The sequence below is a fragment of the Schistocerca piceifrons genome, chromosome 8, assembly GCF_021461385.2.
Source record: "Schistocerca piceifrons isolate TAMUIC-IGC-003096 chromosome 8, iqSchPice1.1, whole genome shotgun sequence".
In the NCBI taxonomy this organism is placed as follows: domain Eukaryota; kingdom Metazoa; phylum Arthropoda; class Insecta; order Orthoptera; family Acrididae; genus Schistocerca; species Schistocerca piceifrons.
The window spans coordinates 138,834,463-138,852,774 of record NC_060145.1 but is presented as its reverse complement, the minus strand read 5'-3'; the positions used below and the strand labels follow the sequence as shown (position 1 = coordinate 138,852,774).

Here is an 18,312-nt window from a genome sequence, read left to right as displayed (position 1 = left end):
AAAATGAAGATTTTACTATCATATATTAAAGGGGTAATTAATTAAGAAACCACTTGAGTTGTAGTGCAGGTTCATTGTAACTCTTTGTAAGTATTTGTGTGTTGTTAGTATGCTACCTCCAAAGAAAGACATTATTCAAAGCTTAGTTACATGTTTGGTATCGTTTTTATATCTGTTGACTGGCCAAAACCTCAGTAATTCAGTGACTGGTTACCTTTTCTCCAGTTGTTTATAAAGAAATAAAACAGACACATATGTTGGACAGACACCACATTTTATTGTTGAGGACAGCAGGTGGTAAAGAAACTAACAACAGGTACAATCTGAAACAACACTATCATTGTTCTATTTCAACAAAAATAAATAAATAAATAAATAACTGTAGATCTAGCAGTCTCCTTTCTGTACTGTACTAAATATTAACTAAAATAATCTCCAATCACATAGAAATAAAACAAGGTGGTTTTTGACGTAGATAAAGAGCAAGAGGCCATTTGCAAATGAAAAGTAAGTGCAAGAATGCCAATACCTTTAACGAGGTTATTGCAAGATGTCCAGTTTTCTACTTCACTCAGAATTCTTGCTGTTGTTTTATGCAGGATAAGTACTTGCTTTAGTTTATCTGCATTCCCCCAAAAGTAAGTTTGTAAAACAGCATGGTAAAAGTCGTGTAAAATAGACCACCAATCTGCACTTCAAATCAATTCAATGAAAAGTACTTCTAAGTGCAGAACAAAGCGAACTGAAATTCCTGACATTCTATATTTTTGTTGTCACGGTTTGTAATTTTTATCCACCTGGATCCCAAGAAAAGTTTTGTTTTTAAATTGCATATGAGTCTATGGGAGATTTAGACTTAAACTGATTTTGTGAGCCGGCCATGGTGGTCTCGCGGTTAAGGCGCTCAGTCCGGAACTGCGCGACTGCTACGGTCGCAGGTTCGAATCCTGCCTCAGGCATGGATGTGTGTGATGTCCTTAGGTTAGTTAGGTTTAAGTAGTTCTAAGTTCTAGGGGACTGATGACCACAGAAGTTAAGTCCCTTAGTGCTCAGAGCCATTTGAACCATTTTTTGATTTTGTGAGCCAGTTGCAAGAATCTCCTGTCTTTATTTGAACAGTGTTTAGTATGTTTTAGTTTAGTCCTTTATTAGCATGTTTGTGTCATCAGGAAATATCACCAATTTTGAACAATTTTGGAGAGCCATCTAAAAGTTATTTATGAGGGATAGGAACACTAGCAGATCACATTCCAAACCTTATGGAGCCCACATTGTGTCTGTATCATTTTGAGTTTAGTTTTATCCTACAATGAAGGGAGGTCTCAATAAATCCTAAGAGCACTTGATCAAATTTTAGTTGCCCGTGTCAAATTTTGTGGTCCACAGGATCAAATGCCATAGTAAGTTCATTTGTCAGAATTTTATTTGCGAGATGATGATTTTGTATAATGAGCCATTTATGGCATCCAGACTGAAAGTTAGTTGCCATGCTGTGGTAGTCGAGTCAATATTATACTTAAGACCACTTCCTCCTCCTCCCTCTCTACCAAAAAGTGATGGGGGGGGGGGGGGGGGTGACGTAGGCCTGTAGTTAGGGTGATTTCTTCTCTCTGTTTTTATTAATCCACTGTAGATATAAGTAAGCTGTGGAGGAAGGCAGTAAAATGTACCATTTACAATTATATGAAAGCTATGAACTAACAAGCTTCAACCAAGTAATGTAGGTTGATTCTTACAAAGGAGAAGACAGCAACTAGCCACTATTAATAATGATATTTCTTTAAGTAAATAGCGCCATATCTGGTTTCGAACTAACAAGTTCATCATCAGACGGCTGTTCACAAGATGCACTTTATGTAATCTCAGTTTTTTATTTTTATTCTCTCACTGTAGCGAAATATTCTTGGTGTGTTGGTGCCCTAAGGTAGCAAACAATGTTACAAGTGCCCTATGTGAACATAACTAATCTCCAAACGATGTAATACAGAGTAAACAAGTATGTGAGGTTAAGTAGTTATAGTACTTACATGGAAAATTCCACAAAATTTTCTTGCAAAGTTGCAGGATTGTATTTTTGAAATATTACAAAGTATATGCAGCACTTATATGATTTGCATATCACCATATTGTGTAAAGCACAAAACACACACACACCAAAAAGTATTTGCCACATGTGAAGTTGACACAAAGATTGCTGTTTCACAAATACAACAGTGCCAGAGATGTTCTCTCTTACAGACATTACAATATATAGATTACTTTGATTTCACAGTATGGATGATTATAAAGAATAAACATAACATCAAGAACAAATAAAACACAAAGATAAACTTTACATTATGAGCATATAATGTTACAGATGAAGTTGACAGATGTAGTAACCGGTTTGTGTGAATGCTACTTACATGGTATTATCTAAATGCTATGCTATATACAGGGAACAACATAGAGGTGAGATAATATTACTTAAAATCCTTCTTGATTGCAAAAATGTTTATTGACATGACCAGTTTCGGTTCCTCTAGTACCATCTTCAGGTCTGCAATTTCAGTTACATGAGTAACCTGTCCACACTCAGCAACCTTCACATGCAATCAAGACGGATTATAAGTAACATTATATAAAAAGTGATTGCGGTATCCCTGCAGACGTTGTCTGTTTTTGCAAAATAGAGGTGAGATAAACTGAATAATATGACACTAGTAATTATATTAACATAGTATATCTAAAAACAAAGGTGATGTGACTTTACCAAAAGAAAGCGCTGGCAGGTCGATAGACACACAAACATACACACAAAATTCTAGCTTTCGCAACCAACGGCTGCTTCGTCAGGAAAGAGGGAAGGAGAGGGAAAGACGAAAGGATGTGGGTTTTAAGGGAGAGGGTAAGGAGTCATTCCAATCCCGGGAGTGGAAAGACTTACCTTAGGGGGAAAAAAGGATGGGTATACACTCGCACACACACACACATCCATCCACACATATACAGACATATTTTTCCCACGTGGAATGTTTCCCTCTATTAACATAGTATGGCGCACTGAAATTTTGGATCAATTTTACAGTTGCACTAATGCGTGACCGAGCAGGCAGCTATATTTAGGTGTAAAGCAGTGCCAAAAAAGTTCGTGTATTACAATGTACACATTGCTTTGATTTGACAGTAGATTTTTTAATTTTTTTTATTTTTTTACAAAGAATTAAGGTAACATTACAAGCATTTATATTATAAAGAATAAACGTTACATTGTGAGCAAACCGTATTCAGTAAGCATTAATTTCAAATAAATTCGGGGAACACAGTAACCAGTTTGTGTGAATGTTACTTATATATGTGGTATTGTGTAAACACTATGCCGTAAACAGGCAACAACATAGAGATGAGTTAAAATGAATAATGTGACAGTAGAAATTATATTAATGTAGTATGGCTCACCAATTTTTTTTTTATCAGTTTTACAGTTGCAGTAATGTGTGATTGAGCAGGCAGGCATATTATGATGTAATATTTTGTTTGGATTATTGAGTCCATGTTGTTGTTAAAAGGAGTTGTTTAATTATGTTTTAAACTGGAAAGTAAGTGAGTGAAATTTTGTAGAAAGGTTGCATTGGCTAGCTCTGTCTGTTCATTGAGGATATGGTGTGGTGATTTGCTTTTATGTATATATATTTCTGTCTCTTCAAGCAGATTCTTGAGGCTATCTTTCTCAGCACGGTGCAATATTTGGATGTGGTCTTCGATGTTTTTTACTCCATATTTACTGAGAGTTGTGTGCATTGCAAATGCAGATTTTGGAGGATTGTTCAAACGTGTTGCATCGAAATGTTCTTTGAATTGAGTCTCAAAGTTTCTCCCAGTCTGCCTAATATAGAAGAAGGGGCAATTCTGGCATCTGAGAATTTATATACCTGATCTTTTGCATGGGGGGTTGTTATTCTTTATATTATGAATGGTTAGCTGCTGAAGTTTATGGTTTGTGTGGAAGCTTATATTTATGTATGTGTTTTTGAAAAGATTACTTATTTTATGGGATATTCTCCTTAGAAAAGGAAGTGAGACATATTTTCTGCCACTTTTTACTGGTTTTTGTCTTTGGCTGCATAGGTGTCTGGTGTGGGGCTTTGTTGTCTGCGGTTTTTTGGATTTTTTGTGATAATTTATCAGTCGTGTGAGGGTTATATCCATTGTTTAGAGCTATGGCTTTGATGATATTCTTTTCTTTATGTTGTTCAACTGGTTCAAGTGGAATTTTATGCAGGCGATTCAGCATGGGCCTGAAGTATGCCATCTTATGTTTGTTTGGAGGACAAGATGAGCTGTTGATGCGCACACATATGTGGCTGTTTGCTTTCTATAAATTTCAAAGTGATGTTTCTGGTTTTTGTTGGAAATTTTTAAATTTAAGAAATTGATGCTGTTATTGGATTTATGTTCGACAGTGAATTTGATGTTATTGTGCATGTTGCTCAGCTCGGTTGCTAATGTGTCAATTGCCTGCATAAAAGCAAATCACCACACCATATTTGCAATGAACAGACAGAGCTAGCTAATGCAACCTTTCTACAAAATTTCACTTACTTACTTTCCAGTTTAAAACATAAATAAACACTACTCCTTTTAACAACATGCAATCAATAATCTAAACAAAATATTACGTCATAATATTGCTACCTACTCAGTCACACATTACTGCATCTATAAAACTGATTTTTTTTAAAAAGTGAGCCATATAACATTAATATAATTTCTACTGTCACATCATTCATTTTATCTCATCTCTTTGTTGTTGCCTGTTTATGTCACAGTGTTTACACAATACCATATAAGTAACATTCACACAAACTGGTTACTGCATTCTCCGAATTTATTTGAAATTAATGCTCACTGAATATTGTATGCTCACAATGTAATGTTTGTTCTTTATAATATAAATGCCTATAATGTTACGTTAATTCTTTGTAAAAAAATAAAATAAATACACTGTCAAATCAAAGCAATGTATACATTGTAATACATTAACTTCTTTAGTGCTGGTTTACCCCAAAATATAGCTCCCTGCTCAGTCACACTTTATTGCAACTGTAAAATTGATTCAAAATCTCAGTGCGCCATACTATGTTAATATAATTGCTAGTGTCGTTCTATTCATTTTATCTCACCTCCATGTTGTTCCCTGTATATAGCATAGTATTTACCATGTAAGTAGCATTCACACAAACCGGTTACTACATCTGTCAACTTCATCTGTTATATTATATGCTCATAATGTAAGGTTTATCTTTGTGTTTTATTTGTTCTTGGTGTTACATTTATTCTTTATAAACTTTCATACTGTGAAATCAAAGTAATCTATATATCGTAATATCTGTGAGAGAGAACATCTCTGGCGGTGTTGTATTTGTGAAACTTCAATCTTTGTGTCAACTTCACATGTGGCAAATACTTTTTGGTGTGTGTGTATGTGTGCGTTTTGTGCTTTGCACAATATGGTGATATGCAAGTCATGTAAGTGCTGCACATACTTTGCAATATTCCAGAAATACAATCCTGTAACTTTGCAAGAAAATTTTGTGGAATTTTCCATGTACGTACTCTAACTACTTAACCTCATATATTTGTTAACTCTGTATTACATCGTTTGGAGATAAGTTATGTTCACATAGGGTGTTTCTAATATTGTTTTCTACCTTAGGGCACTAACACACCAAGAATATTTCGCTACAGTGGGAGAGTAAAAATCAAAAACTGATGATTATGTAAAGTGAATCTTGTGAACAGCCATCTGATGATGAACTTGTTAGTTTGAAACCATTTATGGCGCTGTTTACTTAAATAAACAGCATTATTAATAGTGTCTAGTTGCTGTCTTCTTCTTTGTAAGAATCAACCTACATTAATTATACACAGCCACAGTCTCACCATGTCAGTTTTAGACAAAATAGCATTAAGCTTCAACCAGTCACACTTCGTTTTTAGCAAAGTAGTTTAGTTAGTCAGTCTTTCTCATGTGTACTGGTGATCTGTGAAAGGAATCAATAATCATGGATCAGAATTATGGACACATAATGAGAAATGTGATATTAGGGTATAAGAAGACTGTTGGGAAAAAATGAGAAAGTTGGCTATCTATCTGACACAAATCCATTCAGTAGAGAGAAAATGACGATCATGGTAACACTTTAAAATGAAGTGTGTTGTAAAGGACTTGGAATTGGATGCACCAAATGAGTTTGAGAGTTATTAAGTTGTGGAAACTCACTAAAATTCAATTTCATCTGATCTAGGATTTCTTTCTTCCTCGCACTCTCACTTTGTCTTCCTTCTCCCCAACTCCCTACCCTCACCACTTTCCCAATAGGCTGCTGCCTATATTCATAGGACATCATTTTTAGTATTATAAATAATTTTACTTTGTTATCACTACATTATGAGCAGCTTGAAAATGATGACAAATACTACCTACAATTTCTGATGGAAAACTTTTTGTTTCTTTTAACTGCATGATTGCAGGTGCCTAGAGATGGAAGACCCAGTATTCATACATGCACACTCAGTTCTAAAACGACAACGCCCAGAGTGGGTCGTCTATCAGGAAGTGTATGAAACAAATGGAAAGTTATACATGCGAGGAATTACAGCAATAGAGCCTGAGTGGTTACCTGTGTATGCTCCAGCCTTGTGCAACTTTTCGGAACCACAGACTGATCCACCTCCTCATTTTTGCCAGGAAACTGGTGTAGTAAAATGTCACATTACAGGAACATTTGGTATGTTAAAGTTAAGTCGTATGCCCTTGCTTGGTAATTATAGTTTCCTATAATTACTGCCAAGTATTGTGTTGCATAATATTGCTAAGCATTGTCTTGTCATTTCATATTTCCGCAGGACGAGCAGGTTGGCAGTTACCGGTGGTGGAATTGGAGTATCCCACTGGAAGACAACGGTATCAGTGGTTTGCAAGATTCTTACTTGAGGGAGAAGTTTTCCCCAAACTAAAAAGATTTACCAACTCTCTCCTGTCAGCACCAGCAACAATGAATAAGACATGGGCAAAGTGAGTTTATAGTAGCTCATATGTGAAAAAATTTAAATAGAAACAATATATGTAGTAGTGGCATTTCACAATAGTTTGGACAAGATGTGTATTTCAAGATTCTAATCCTAATGAATGCAGCATATGAAATTAAAGGTAATTATATTCGTTTTCCAAATAACAAAATTAATCAGAAGAAAACCATGCACCAGGGCTGGTGTTCCAGTAAAGATGAATACTAAAATTCTTGTAAGGCATGTGACCTGCCCCTCCCCTTTCCCCTCGTGCAGACTCACCACAAGTACGTAGCAGGGTGTGGCATTTTATAGACATTTTATTTTTTTCTAGTACATTTTGGCACTTTGAAAGTAGTTTATGTATTAGAAAATATGGGATGATAAGAAGACGAAATTGGAAATTTGTGGTAAGGTCTTGTGGGACCAAACTGCTGGGGTCACCAGACCCTAATCTTTCACACTGATTAATCTAACTTAAACTAACTTACACTAAGGACAACACATACATCCATGCCCAAGAGAGGACTTGAACCTCCAACGGAGGCAGCCGCGCGGACTGTGACAAGGCGTCTCAGACCGTGTGACGATAAGAAGAGGAAAATTGTGGCATTCTCAGGCAGCTTGAGGCTGCGTACTCATGTATTTCTTGAAAGAAAAACTTCTCAATACCTGTAAAATAATAGTCGTAACACAGGGGGTAATAACCAACAATAACAAACATAATAGAACCAACATTTTATTGGCAGTCAACTGTAGTGTGCTTTACGCTACTATTCCATGCCCTTCTTTCGAGAGGCCTACTTTTTTTCTGAGGTTATTTCTGAAATTAGTGAAGGAATTTTAAATCTGTCTTGTGATTCCATCGAAATGCGAATTTTGGTCACCAAGTGAGTTTCATTTTATTGAAGTAAAATAATGTCAGTGGTCTTTATAAAACATACAGGGTGTACATAAAGTCCGGGAGCACTCTCAATTATTTATTGCACAAGAACTAAACATTGTACAGAAATCATACATATTGCATTTTGAAGACAATATCTGAAAGTTTTTTTTTTTACAAACATTCTATACGCGAACCATGAGTGACCCAGCAGACATCAATACGGTAATTGAATTCTTGCCATACCTGTCCCAGCATGCCATCGTCAACTATGGCAGTTGCTTCCCGTATTCTCTCCTGGAGCTATTGTACATCACATGATAGAGGCAGTACATACACCAGATCTTTAATGTGTCCCCACAGAAAAGAGTCACACGGAGTGAGATCTGGTAGTCGAGGAGGCCATTTTCAACTCCACCACACCGTAAGCTCACTCCACACGTGGACTCGGCCTTTTTGTGACTAACGCTGACTATCGGCAAATTTCCAAACTATTCTGTAGCAGTATGCACGGAAAAAAACTTTCAGGTTTTCTCTTCAAAATGACATGTGTATGATATCTGTGCAATGTTTGGTTCTTGTGCAATAAATAATTGAAATGTTGCTGGACTTTATGTACACGCTGTATATCCATTTGGCTTGCTGTCTCCATCTAAAAACAGTTCATTGCAAAAGATGTTGATGTTAGTACTAAGATTTTTGCTCACATGGTTAGAAATACCGAAGTCCTTACTTTTTTTTGCCTTTACTTACCCTTGAGCTCTCAAAATTTGTCAGGGAAAAATGCTAAAACTTGTCTGGAAATCAGGGTATTTCACTTGAGGAGGCTTGTGGCAACCCTGTATTGCAGAAGGCCGGAATTTACCAAATACGCTTGTCAGTGTGGTGTGGCTAACATAGGACGGACCACACACACCATGAAGAATATTGCACTGAACGTCAGTGTTGCACATGCCTTTTTGCTACCAAACAAGTCTGCTATTGCCAGTCACTGTATTTCCACTACACATTCAATTGAGTATTATAAAACTGTGACTCTGACCACAACTACATCTTTTTGCGACTCCAGTGTTAAAAAATCCATGGAAATACACCTGGCAGAAAATCTGATGAACTGTGATGGCAGCTGCCAGTTGGACAGTGCATGGAACCCCATAATCTCCACAATTTGGTCTAATCAAAGACAACAAAGTGTACCAGTGGCCTCAGTGAGCTGTTACACAGAGGACACCTGAGTTCCACCAGTGAAGGTGCTGCTGCTTTGAAGTGTGGTCCATCTGTCAACTTGAATTTTGACACGTGCACGGAATACTCACAGCGTGCTTTGTGGGGCAGAATGGAGCAAGTCTTTCTCAGTCTTCAGTTCCTCATCTGAAGATGACAGACAGGTGCCCGGTTGAAAATCGTGCAATGAATTAAATTACGACTGGCTACAAACCCAAAATTTGTTTGAACATATAATTCATCAGGAAAATTTTAAAATTACCATAGGCCTACATGATATCTCAGTTGTTATATCAAATGTGGGTCATGAGATTGAGGAGACTATTTTTGTAAAAGCTAACAAAGCTGCTTTTGTGTGACCAGATGACAAAGATGAATATGTTCTGTCTTATGACTTCAACAAAGTGTCTGTTTTACCTGACCTGACACCTTATAGGAGGGATGAACTGATTTTTGCTATTGGGTTTTCTGGGTACTATATGTGTAAAGTACTTGATTTAAGTGTACTGTTGCCCATTTGATAATTTATGCCTGTTTATAAATGTAGTCTCATTATGATGTGTTATTTGATATTTAATGTCTTTTTATAAATGTAGCCTCATAGAGTGATTGTGGACCTCATGCTGGCGTCCTTTTTTGTGAGGTGTAGATACCATCATGGGGTTGCCTAATAAATTCGTGGAATAAATAAGCTTTTATTGTTGTTTTATAGTGTTCTTCGGGTATATTTCAATCATTTTTTGAGCTCTGTAGCAATTACACTTCTTACAGACCAAGTGCTCAGCACCATGTGCCTAACATGCATTAATATTTATAATAGTATGCAGCATAGAATTATGGAAATAATGTCTCATTACCATACAAGCATAATGAAAGCTACCTCCAAAATATTATACCGGGTGGTTGTAGTTAAAATTTCTGTATTTAACACATTATAACATGGTAACTAATTACCATACAAGTACCAAACATGCTAGCATTAATGTACAGAGTATGGGGTGCGTGATTTTTGTGCGTCACAGTGCCACCATCCACTTCCAACTATGGCCACCAGGTGCTGTGATCAGTCATCATGATTCATGGTCTTAAACACCTGACCAGTCACATTGAACTTGTTGACGTGTCAACATGAGCTTGGACAAAACAAACGGGGCATTATTGGTGAAGTTCTGTTATCAAAACAACAGTAACACTGCAGCTGCATTTCGAGAATATCACCAGCTGAAAAGATTGCAAATAGGTCCACTTTCTCCACCTGCTGTACGGAGTATGATGAAGTTCAAATCAGCTGGAGAAGTGGGCATCACTCCGGGAAGAGGTCAACGACCAGTTGCACCACAGGTGGCTGACGAAATCACTGTTGCTATGGCAGACAACGCTGCATGCAATTCCCGATTGTCAGGCAGTGAGCATGCAGTGTCGCGACAGATGAACATCCTGTGGTTCACTGTACAGAAGGTTCTTTTAATCATTCTCAAATGGTATCCATATCATACAGCAGCTTGCAGCTCAGGACGCACAATGACATGTTGACTTCACTCTCCACTTTCTCGCAACGATTGAATTGGACGAGGGCTGGCCCTGGACTATCCTATGGACAGACAAAGCTCATTTTTCTTTGACGGGTGGGGTGAACAGATGGAACTGTCGAGTGTGGGGATCTTTCTTTTTTGAAGAGGTTGGCACTCATGGACCAATGACGTGCAGTGTGACTGGCAAGCGTCACTGCGGTATTCTTCGCCTGCATGTCATACTCGCCCTACAGAAGAGAGACGCAATGAACTCGACAGTTTTCATGCAAGATGGGGCCCCACTGCACATCACTCGTGGAGTTTACCTTATTCTCCGAAATACATTTGGAAATGACCAAATTATCATCTGATCATTTCCAATTACTTGGCCGGCACAATCACTTGACCTCGCTCCCTGTGATTTTTGGTTGTGGGGCTACCTGAAGGACAGGACATACCAGGGGAACATTCACACATGTACTGATCTGAAGTGCAGCATATCAAGAGAGGTAGCCAGCATACCTACGGACATGCTCCGTTCTGCTGTGCAGAATGCCATCCTGTGCTTTCAGACTCTTTAGGAGACTGATGGGCATCATATTGAGCCCCTTTTGTAGCGGTAATGGTACTAGTAAGTAGTGGTATGATGTACCGTAGCAGTGTATTAAAAGTGTTTCAATTGAATTGATTTTGCATTATATTTCTTCCCCATGTCCTTGACATTAATGCTACCAAGTTTGGTACTCTTATGGTAGTTAGTTTCCATGTTATAATGTGTTAAGTAGGGAACATTTAATTATAACTACTCGGTATATCAAATTGGTAACAAAACTTCAGAAGATTTTCTCAAACTAGCAAAACAGTTTTCTTCCATGTCTTTTCTCTTGTCACATGCTGAACGGAGTTAAACTGATTTATTTTGTATGGAAAAATAAAATTTTAGATTGTCATTAGTAGTTATCCTAGCTGTATTAGTTACTATAATGATTTGTACGTGACAGCTGGTAAATAGCAGAAGCAGTGGTAAGTTGAACTTTTAAATGTCGCACAAAAAAAAAAAAAAAAAAAAAAAAAAAAAAAAAAAAAAAAAAAAAAAAAAAAAAAAAGAACTGTGAAATGAAATGTCTCAGTAGTAAAGTTTTCACAGCATAGTAGATAAATGGCGACAGAGTCTCAAAGCAACATTTCAGCAATTTTACTACTCATCAATGCTTGGCTGGTAACTGGAGATGATTTCATCAGTGCAGTTCACTAAGCAAGCTTATGTTCTCAGTTATATTTAGTACATCTCAATTTGGGCTTCAGGAGGGATGCTTCAATGGTAATCCCATTAATACCTTCATTCACCAAATTTAAAAAGTCTTAAATAACGTAGTGTTGACTGTAAATGCCAATCGGGAACTCCAAACAGAAGAAATATGGGAATTGAGCGAGGTGGCACAGTGGTTAACATACTGGACCGGCATTCAGAAGGATGATAGTACAAACCTGCATCTAACCATCTTGATTTAGGTTTACCGTGATTTCCCTAAATTGCTTCAGGCAAATGCCAGGATGGTTCATTTGAAAAGGGCATGGCCAACTTCCTTTCCCATCCTTCTCTAATCTGATGGAATAAATGACCTCGCTGTTTGGTCCCCTTTCCCAAATTGACCAAGAAATATGGGAAATATATGCACAGCAGTGAGTGTTTATGATTTTAGGAAATTTGAGTTTCTGTTTTTAAACCATATTGCCAGATGAGTTACTGCATATATGAGCTCACTGATTGGGTGTTAAAAGAGCAATAATTATATGTATAATATAGAGCATATAAAAATCATCTGTTTTTCGTAAAGAATAGTTCTGATATCAGTAAAATCAAACAATGGGAACTCCAGGTAGGAATATCAACAACATAGGAAAACAGATTGCTACTTACCATAAAGAAGACACATCAAGTTACATACAGGTATGATTAAAAGACACTCATATGAAGCTTTGGACCACAGCCTTCACCAGTAAAGAGAGACACACACAACATTCATGCACACACAAGCAAGCATGCCTCATGCACACATGACCACCAACTCCAGCATCTCAGGCCGAGATGCTGGAGTTGGCAGTCCTGTGTGCATGAGGTGTGCTTGTGGCCGAAAGCTACATGTGAGTGTCTTTTAATCATGCATGTCTGCAACTTGACATGTCTTCTTTACAGTAAGTAGTTATCTATGTTTTCCTATATTGTTGATATCAGTAAAAGGTATTCACACACATTAACCTAATGGTTTTGGCACAACCTATTGTACTGATGTGCATAAAGTGTACATTTCCAATACCTGATTTGACACATAGCTGCTGTGGCTTTGAAGATTGTTCATGTATGAATTATTGTGCTAGTAGATGAAAAAGAAAGACTGGAAATTTTTGGTTCTACAGTGTTTATTTTGTAAATTTTCTGAAACATAGCAAGAGCAGGCATTCCCTGTAGGGCAGCGTCTCGTAAAACTAAGGTTTTGAAAACAGCAACAAGTCGCACTTTGCATTTTTTTATTTACAGGTTTTGCTCTTCAAATGAACAAGAGACTCATCAGAATATACAGTTTAAAGTTGGCTGTCAGCATTCAAGATTGCGTTTAAGGTTGGCTGAGTGCTCTACAGACTGAACTGACTATAGTGTAGTACTTAAACTTACATTTAAAGTACAATTAAACTTCAGTAGTAAATGATGATATTGACAGTGCCAATGATGCAAGATCACCTGCAGCAGCAGAGAGTTAAAAAAATCATTATAAGCCCTTATGATAGTTAGAGAGATTCAGGAACAATGTTCCAAGGTGTTATATGAAAGCAATATTTACAGTGTCCAGTAAATAAATGCATGATTATAGATGAGAAAATTGACAGACCAATAGTTAGGGACAGGTAAAAATCATTCTATTTTATGGGTGGTGTTGATGTTTCATTATACCAACTTTGATTTTATTTTTTCCATTTTTGGAAGAAAATGATGACTTGTCTTTTTAGTGCCAGATTTGTCTCATTTTTGTCTTCTTTCGTTGTATAAAATGACAGTTCAAGAAAACATAACCCTGCAGCCGCACACTGTTGACAGTGAAGAAAACAGTCTCTTCTAAGACATTATCCTGTGGATCAACAACACATCACTGTAATATCAAAACAGCCGCTAAGAGTCTAAATTTGAATATGGAAGACAAATTGCCTTCAGCACATCACAGATATTTGACAAGGTCCATATACTCTGCTTTATGAGAAGTTTTTCCATTAAATTATGAAACTACTTGTATCCAAGGGCAAGGAGGGTCATGAACCCCCCTAGCTCTCAGGGAAAGGAAAATGATTTAAAAGTCAGTATTGTGCAGGGTTTTAACAGGGTTGGAACTGGAAATTTGTTGTGACTATTTACAAGTCACCATTCATCTTCCAAAATACACTCTAAGATGGGCGGCGAGGGGGGGGGCCCTTAAGGAATTGTCCAAATAGGACAAATAGTGGTACATGTGATGTACATGTACACACGAACAGATCATTACAATTTCAGAACATTTGGATGATTTATTCAAGAAAAAGGGCTTCACAAAGTGAACAAGTCAATAATTTGGTCCACCTCTGGCTCTTATGCAAACAGTTATTCAACTTGGAATTGACTGATAGAGTTGTTGGATGTCCTCCTGAGGGATATCATGCCAAATTCTGTCCATTTGGCACATAATACCATTAAAACCTCAAGCTGGTTGCAGGAACTTGCTCATAATGCTCCAAATGTTCTCAATTGGGTAGAAATCTGGTGACCTTGCTGGCCAAGATAGGGTTTGGCAGGCAGAAAGATAAACAGTTGAAACTCTCTCCCTGTATCTTGCTGAAATGTAAGCCCAGGATGGCTCGCAATGCAGGGCAACAAAATGGGGTGTAGAATGTCATCACGGTACAGATGTATTGTAAGGCTGCTGCTGTGAAATGCAATGTCACTCTTTCCCTCCTGGTTGTGGGGCCGTATGATGGGCAAAATTGAGTTTGGTATCCCATCACTGTCTGGGGCATCTGCAGGCATGTCTTCACTTGTCACTGCAACCCACTTTCCAACAGGACTCATAACTGAAACAATTCTGCTCCAGCCAGTGAGATTCCAGGCCAAACTACTTTTTTTGTCTGTCCCCATTCTAGTGATGTAAAACAAATGCCACATTGCTCCAGTTTTGGAGAATTTCATTACTGTATGTTATTAGTATTGATAAAGTGTGTAGAAATTTAATCAGGTGACATAGTGAATTGAGGCATCTCAGCTGAAAATAATGGTGTTCTTGAAATTATTATATTTAGTCCCTTAATTAAATGACCATTTGTAATATTACAGTCTTCCTAACTGAAATCAGTTTATTGCAGAAATATAGTGAATAACCAACCATTATTGCTAAGCACAAGTGTATCAGGAAGTACTGACTGATATTTATTGAAGTTCCCTAATATGAAACTGAGAGTATGAAATGCATTGAGAGAGATAAGAAAGAACATGAATTCATAAAGTATGTTCCACAACAGACAGTAATCATAAGGAAGCTGAAATGATTGTTTATTCATAATAATAATATGGATCTGTTGTTTTAAGGAATAAATTGAAAGAAAAAGTACATATGCAACTCAGAAATATTCTGTAAAAATACACAAAAATTGTATTATTTTGTACTTCGATTTTATAGATTCTCAAGAGAAGTAAATTTTGATTACAACTAGCAATTTGATTACAGCTTACAGCCAAGAACAGAAATTTTGCTGAGGGTTCTTGCATCTGAAGGAGCAGACTCGCGCAGAAAACTTCTTGATGTGTGGAAAGACAACCCAAAGTGTAAGTCATAATTATTAGTGCTACCTACAATGAGAAATAAGTATGATGATTTAGTAACTGTATTTACAATGTAAGACACCATGGATGTTTTTAAGTGTATTTTCAAAGAGGAGGCATTGAGTGGCAGACAGATTATGTAGAAATAAGACTTTTGATATTATAAGCTATCAGACGAGAGTCCTCCTTCAGATGTAGGAGGAAACATGCACTTTCATACACACATGGTTGCTGTTGTCTCCAGGCACTAAGACTATTCTACATCTAAAGGAGGACTCTGTCCAGTAGCTTATAATATCACACATTCTTCTTTCAATGTGCCTGTCTGCCGCTCGGTGCCTCTGCTGTGTGGTGCGTAGCAATCTATTTCATATTGTTCTGATTCCAGCACCAATTTTCCATTGTTTGAAAAATTTTCAAAGTTTATTCATGAAATATTTGTTCAAGTATTTAGTATGTTTAATTAAAGGCATTTTATATACACTATCAGCTGCAATATAAACATTATTGTAATGTACTATTAGTTTATGATTATGTGGACCATGTTTGGCACTGGGCTAAAAGTCGTTATAACATGTTGCTTTCTCATGTATTAAACATAGTTGCCTTAATATTGACTTAAATGAGAAAACTTTACACAATAATAAGGCAACTATTGTTTAATAAATATGAAAGCAAGGTGCTAAAATGAATTTTTGTTCAGTGCCAGAAGATGGTCCACATATACCAAAATTAGTATTGCATTTCAATAAAGTTTACACAGCAGCTGATGGTATTATAAACATGTCTCTCATTAAAGTTTATTTAGATGAGACTCTCACAATTATTCTAATTTCAGTTGGTTAGTTTCCACATGTGACTGAACTGCTAAACCATACAGTACCTACTTGCTCTAAATTTTATTGTAAACAACATTAATATATTTTTCATTTAAATGATCATTTCAGAGAAAAACTTTTCACCATTTCCCAAGGAGATCAGTGGTAAATTTCTGAAAGTGATAATCCTCTGGTTAACAATGTATCAAAGACTATCATAGGGATAATGGAAATAAAAGTGTATGCTGACGTTTGCTTTTAAAACCAGAGGTTCCTTTATCCTATTTAGGTAAATACTGACAGAAAAGTCATTCCTTGTCAGTTCAACCAGGGGCTCCAGCTCGTAGTCTCAGATTTGGCTGAAGTTGAGCACATGAATGCTACCATGTGTGGAATGCTCCCCTGAAAATTAGTTCTGAATTATCGCTTGTGAAAAAAGGTGGTGTGACCCGGAAAATACAACCTGCACTGGGCAATCTATCTTCAGAGCAAACCTCAGGGCTTAACATCTTAGGAACTATTCCTCACAATCAAATGAAATTTTTATCACCGAGTAACATCCACTGAAGGAACACACACAATGTATCAAAACACCCAACATCTTTCTGGGAAAAAGTAAAAAATGCAATAAAAAATGTAACATGTTAAAAAATATACATATATTTAGGTACCTGCCATGCCAAATGTAATTCACTCAGGAAGGGGATAGCATTTTTCTAGTAAGCCTGATGTGGGCTAAATACATCATTACCATACTTTCCACACATACTGAGTTACGTGCTCAGGAAAATACAAAAACTGAAAAATCACCAGAAAAATGTAGGCTTTCAAAGTGTGGTAGCACAAAAGGGACAAGTGCTATCCAACCCAAATTTTGTACACTGCGTAAGTAGATCATAATGTAACATCTCTCAAAATTTCACTGTATTATTGCAAGGCATTTGTGGATCACAGAAGTTGACAGAGATACATTTGGTGATATGACCATTGTTGCAGAACACAATTTGGAAAAAAAATGTCTTGAACTCTTCTTATTCCCCCACCCCCACCCAAATTGTTTAATCACTAAGCAACATTATATAGGTAGAAATCAAGCAATGGAAAATCCAGGATGGAACGTAACCTATATTAGAGAGGAAAGTACCTTCTCACTACAGAGTGGTTTCATTTTTCTGAGACTGCAAACGTGTGTGTGTGTGTGTGTGCACGCACGCGTGTGTGTATGTAAGTAATTGTGTGAATCTTTTTGTTACGCCTATTGCGACTCAACATCTCTGCTATATGGTGAGTAGCAATTTTCCTCTCTAATATTGTAACATAGTCCTGGGTGTTGTGTGGTGTCAACTATAAAGGAATTGCAGTACGGCGGCCGAAAGCCCCCGCATGGGGCCTCCCGGCCAACAATGCCATACACTCATTTCCATTTTTTTTTTTTTTTATATAGATTGATCAACACAACCTATCATTAAGTGTTTAATGCGCCTTAACTGCCAAAAACCAGTTGCTTGTGCTTTCAGCAGAAGTTTTCCTATGCTGTAGCTACTGTATTCTGTATATTGAATGTAAAATTGTACTGCCTTCCTAACACACTGGTAGGAACTGTAACTGCCATAAGAATATGTTACAAAGGAATCCAACACATCTGTCAAATGTGTCCATTGAAATGATCTTGCTGGTCCTACTGGTGCCATGAAGTTCACTAGTACATCACCTTCTACTTCACAACCATGCAAAGTACCATTTGTTGTCATAAATAGCAACAACATAGCAACTTGGTTGTATGTTGTTACATTTGCTTCTGAATCCATGATCGGACATGTTGAAGACACATGGTGTGCAAGAACTTATAATTATAACCAGACAGTCTGCTCAACTGCACATTATCAGTGTCTGCTGGAGAAAAGTGATGGTGGCTCCTTGTGCCTGCAATAGCTTTAACATGTTCCATTCTGCTTTTTAGCAACTCTTCGATAGATTTCACCTCAA

The 18,312-nt window shown here is 37.0% G+C and overlaps 1 protein-coding gene across 1 annotated transcript in view; it reads left to right on the top strand.

Annotated features, from left to right (window-relative positions):
- The window catches only part of LOC124711988 (probable ATP-dependent RNA helicase kurz), a 131,781-nt gene that overhangs the window by 101,282 nt on the left and 12,187 nt on the right, over nucleotides 1–18,312 (top strand). The window contains exons 13-15 of the mRNA XM_047242273.1: nucleotides 6,514–6,770; nucleotides 6,889–7,057; nucleotides 15,414–15,511. Coding sequence (XP_047098229.1) covers nucleotides 6,514–6,770; nucleotides 6,889–7,057; nucleotides 15,414–15,511 — 524 coding nt within the window. The remainder of the gene's footprint in view (nucleotides 1–6,513; nucleotides 6,771–6,888; nucleotides 7,058–15,413; nucleotides 15,512–18,312) is intronic.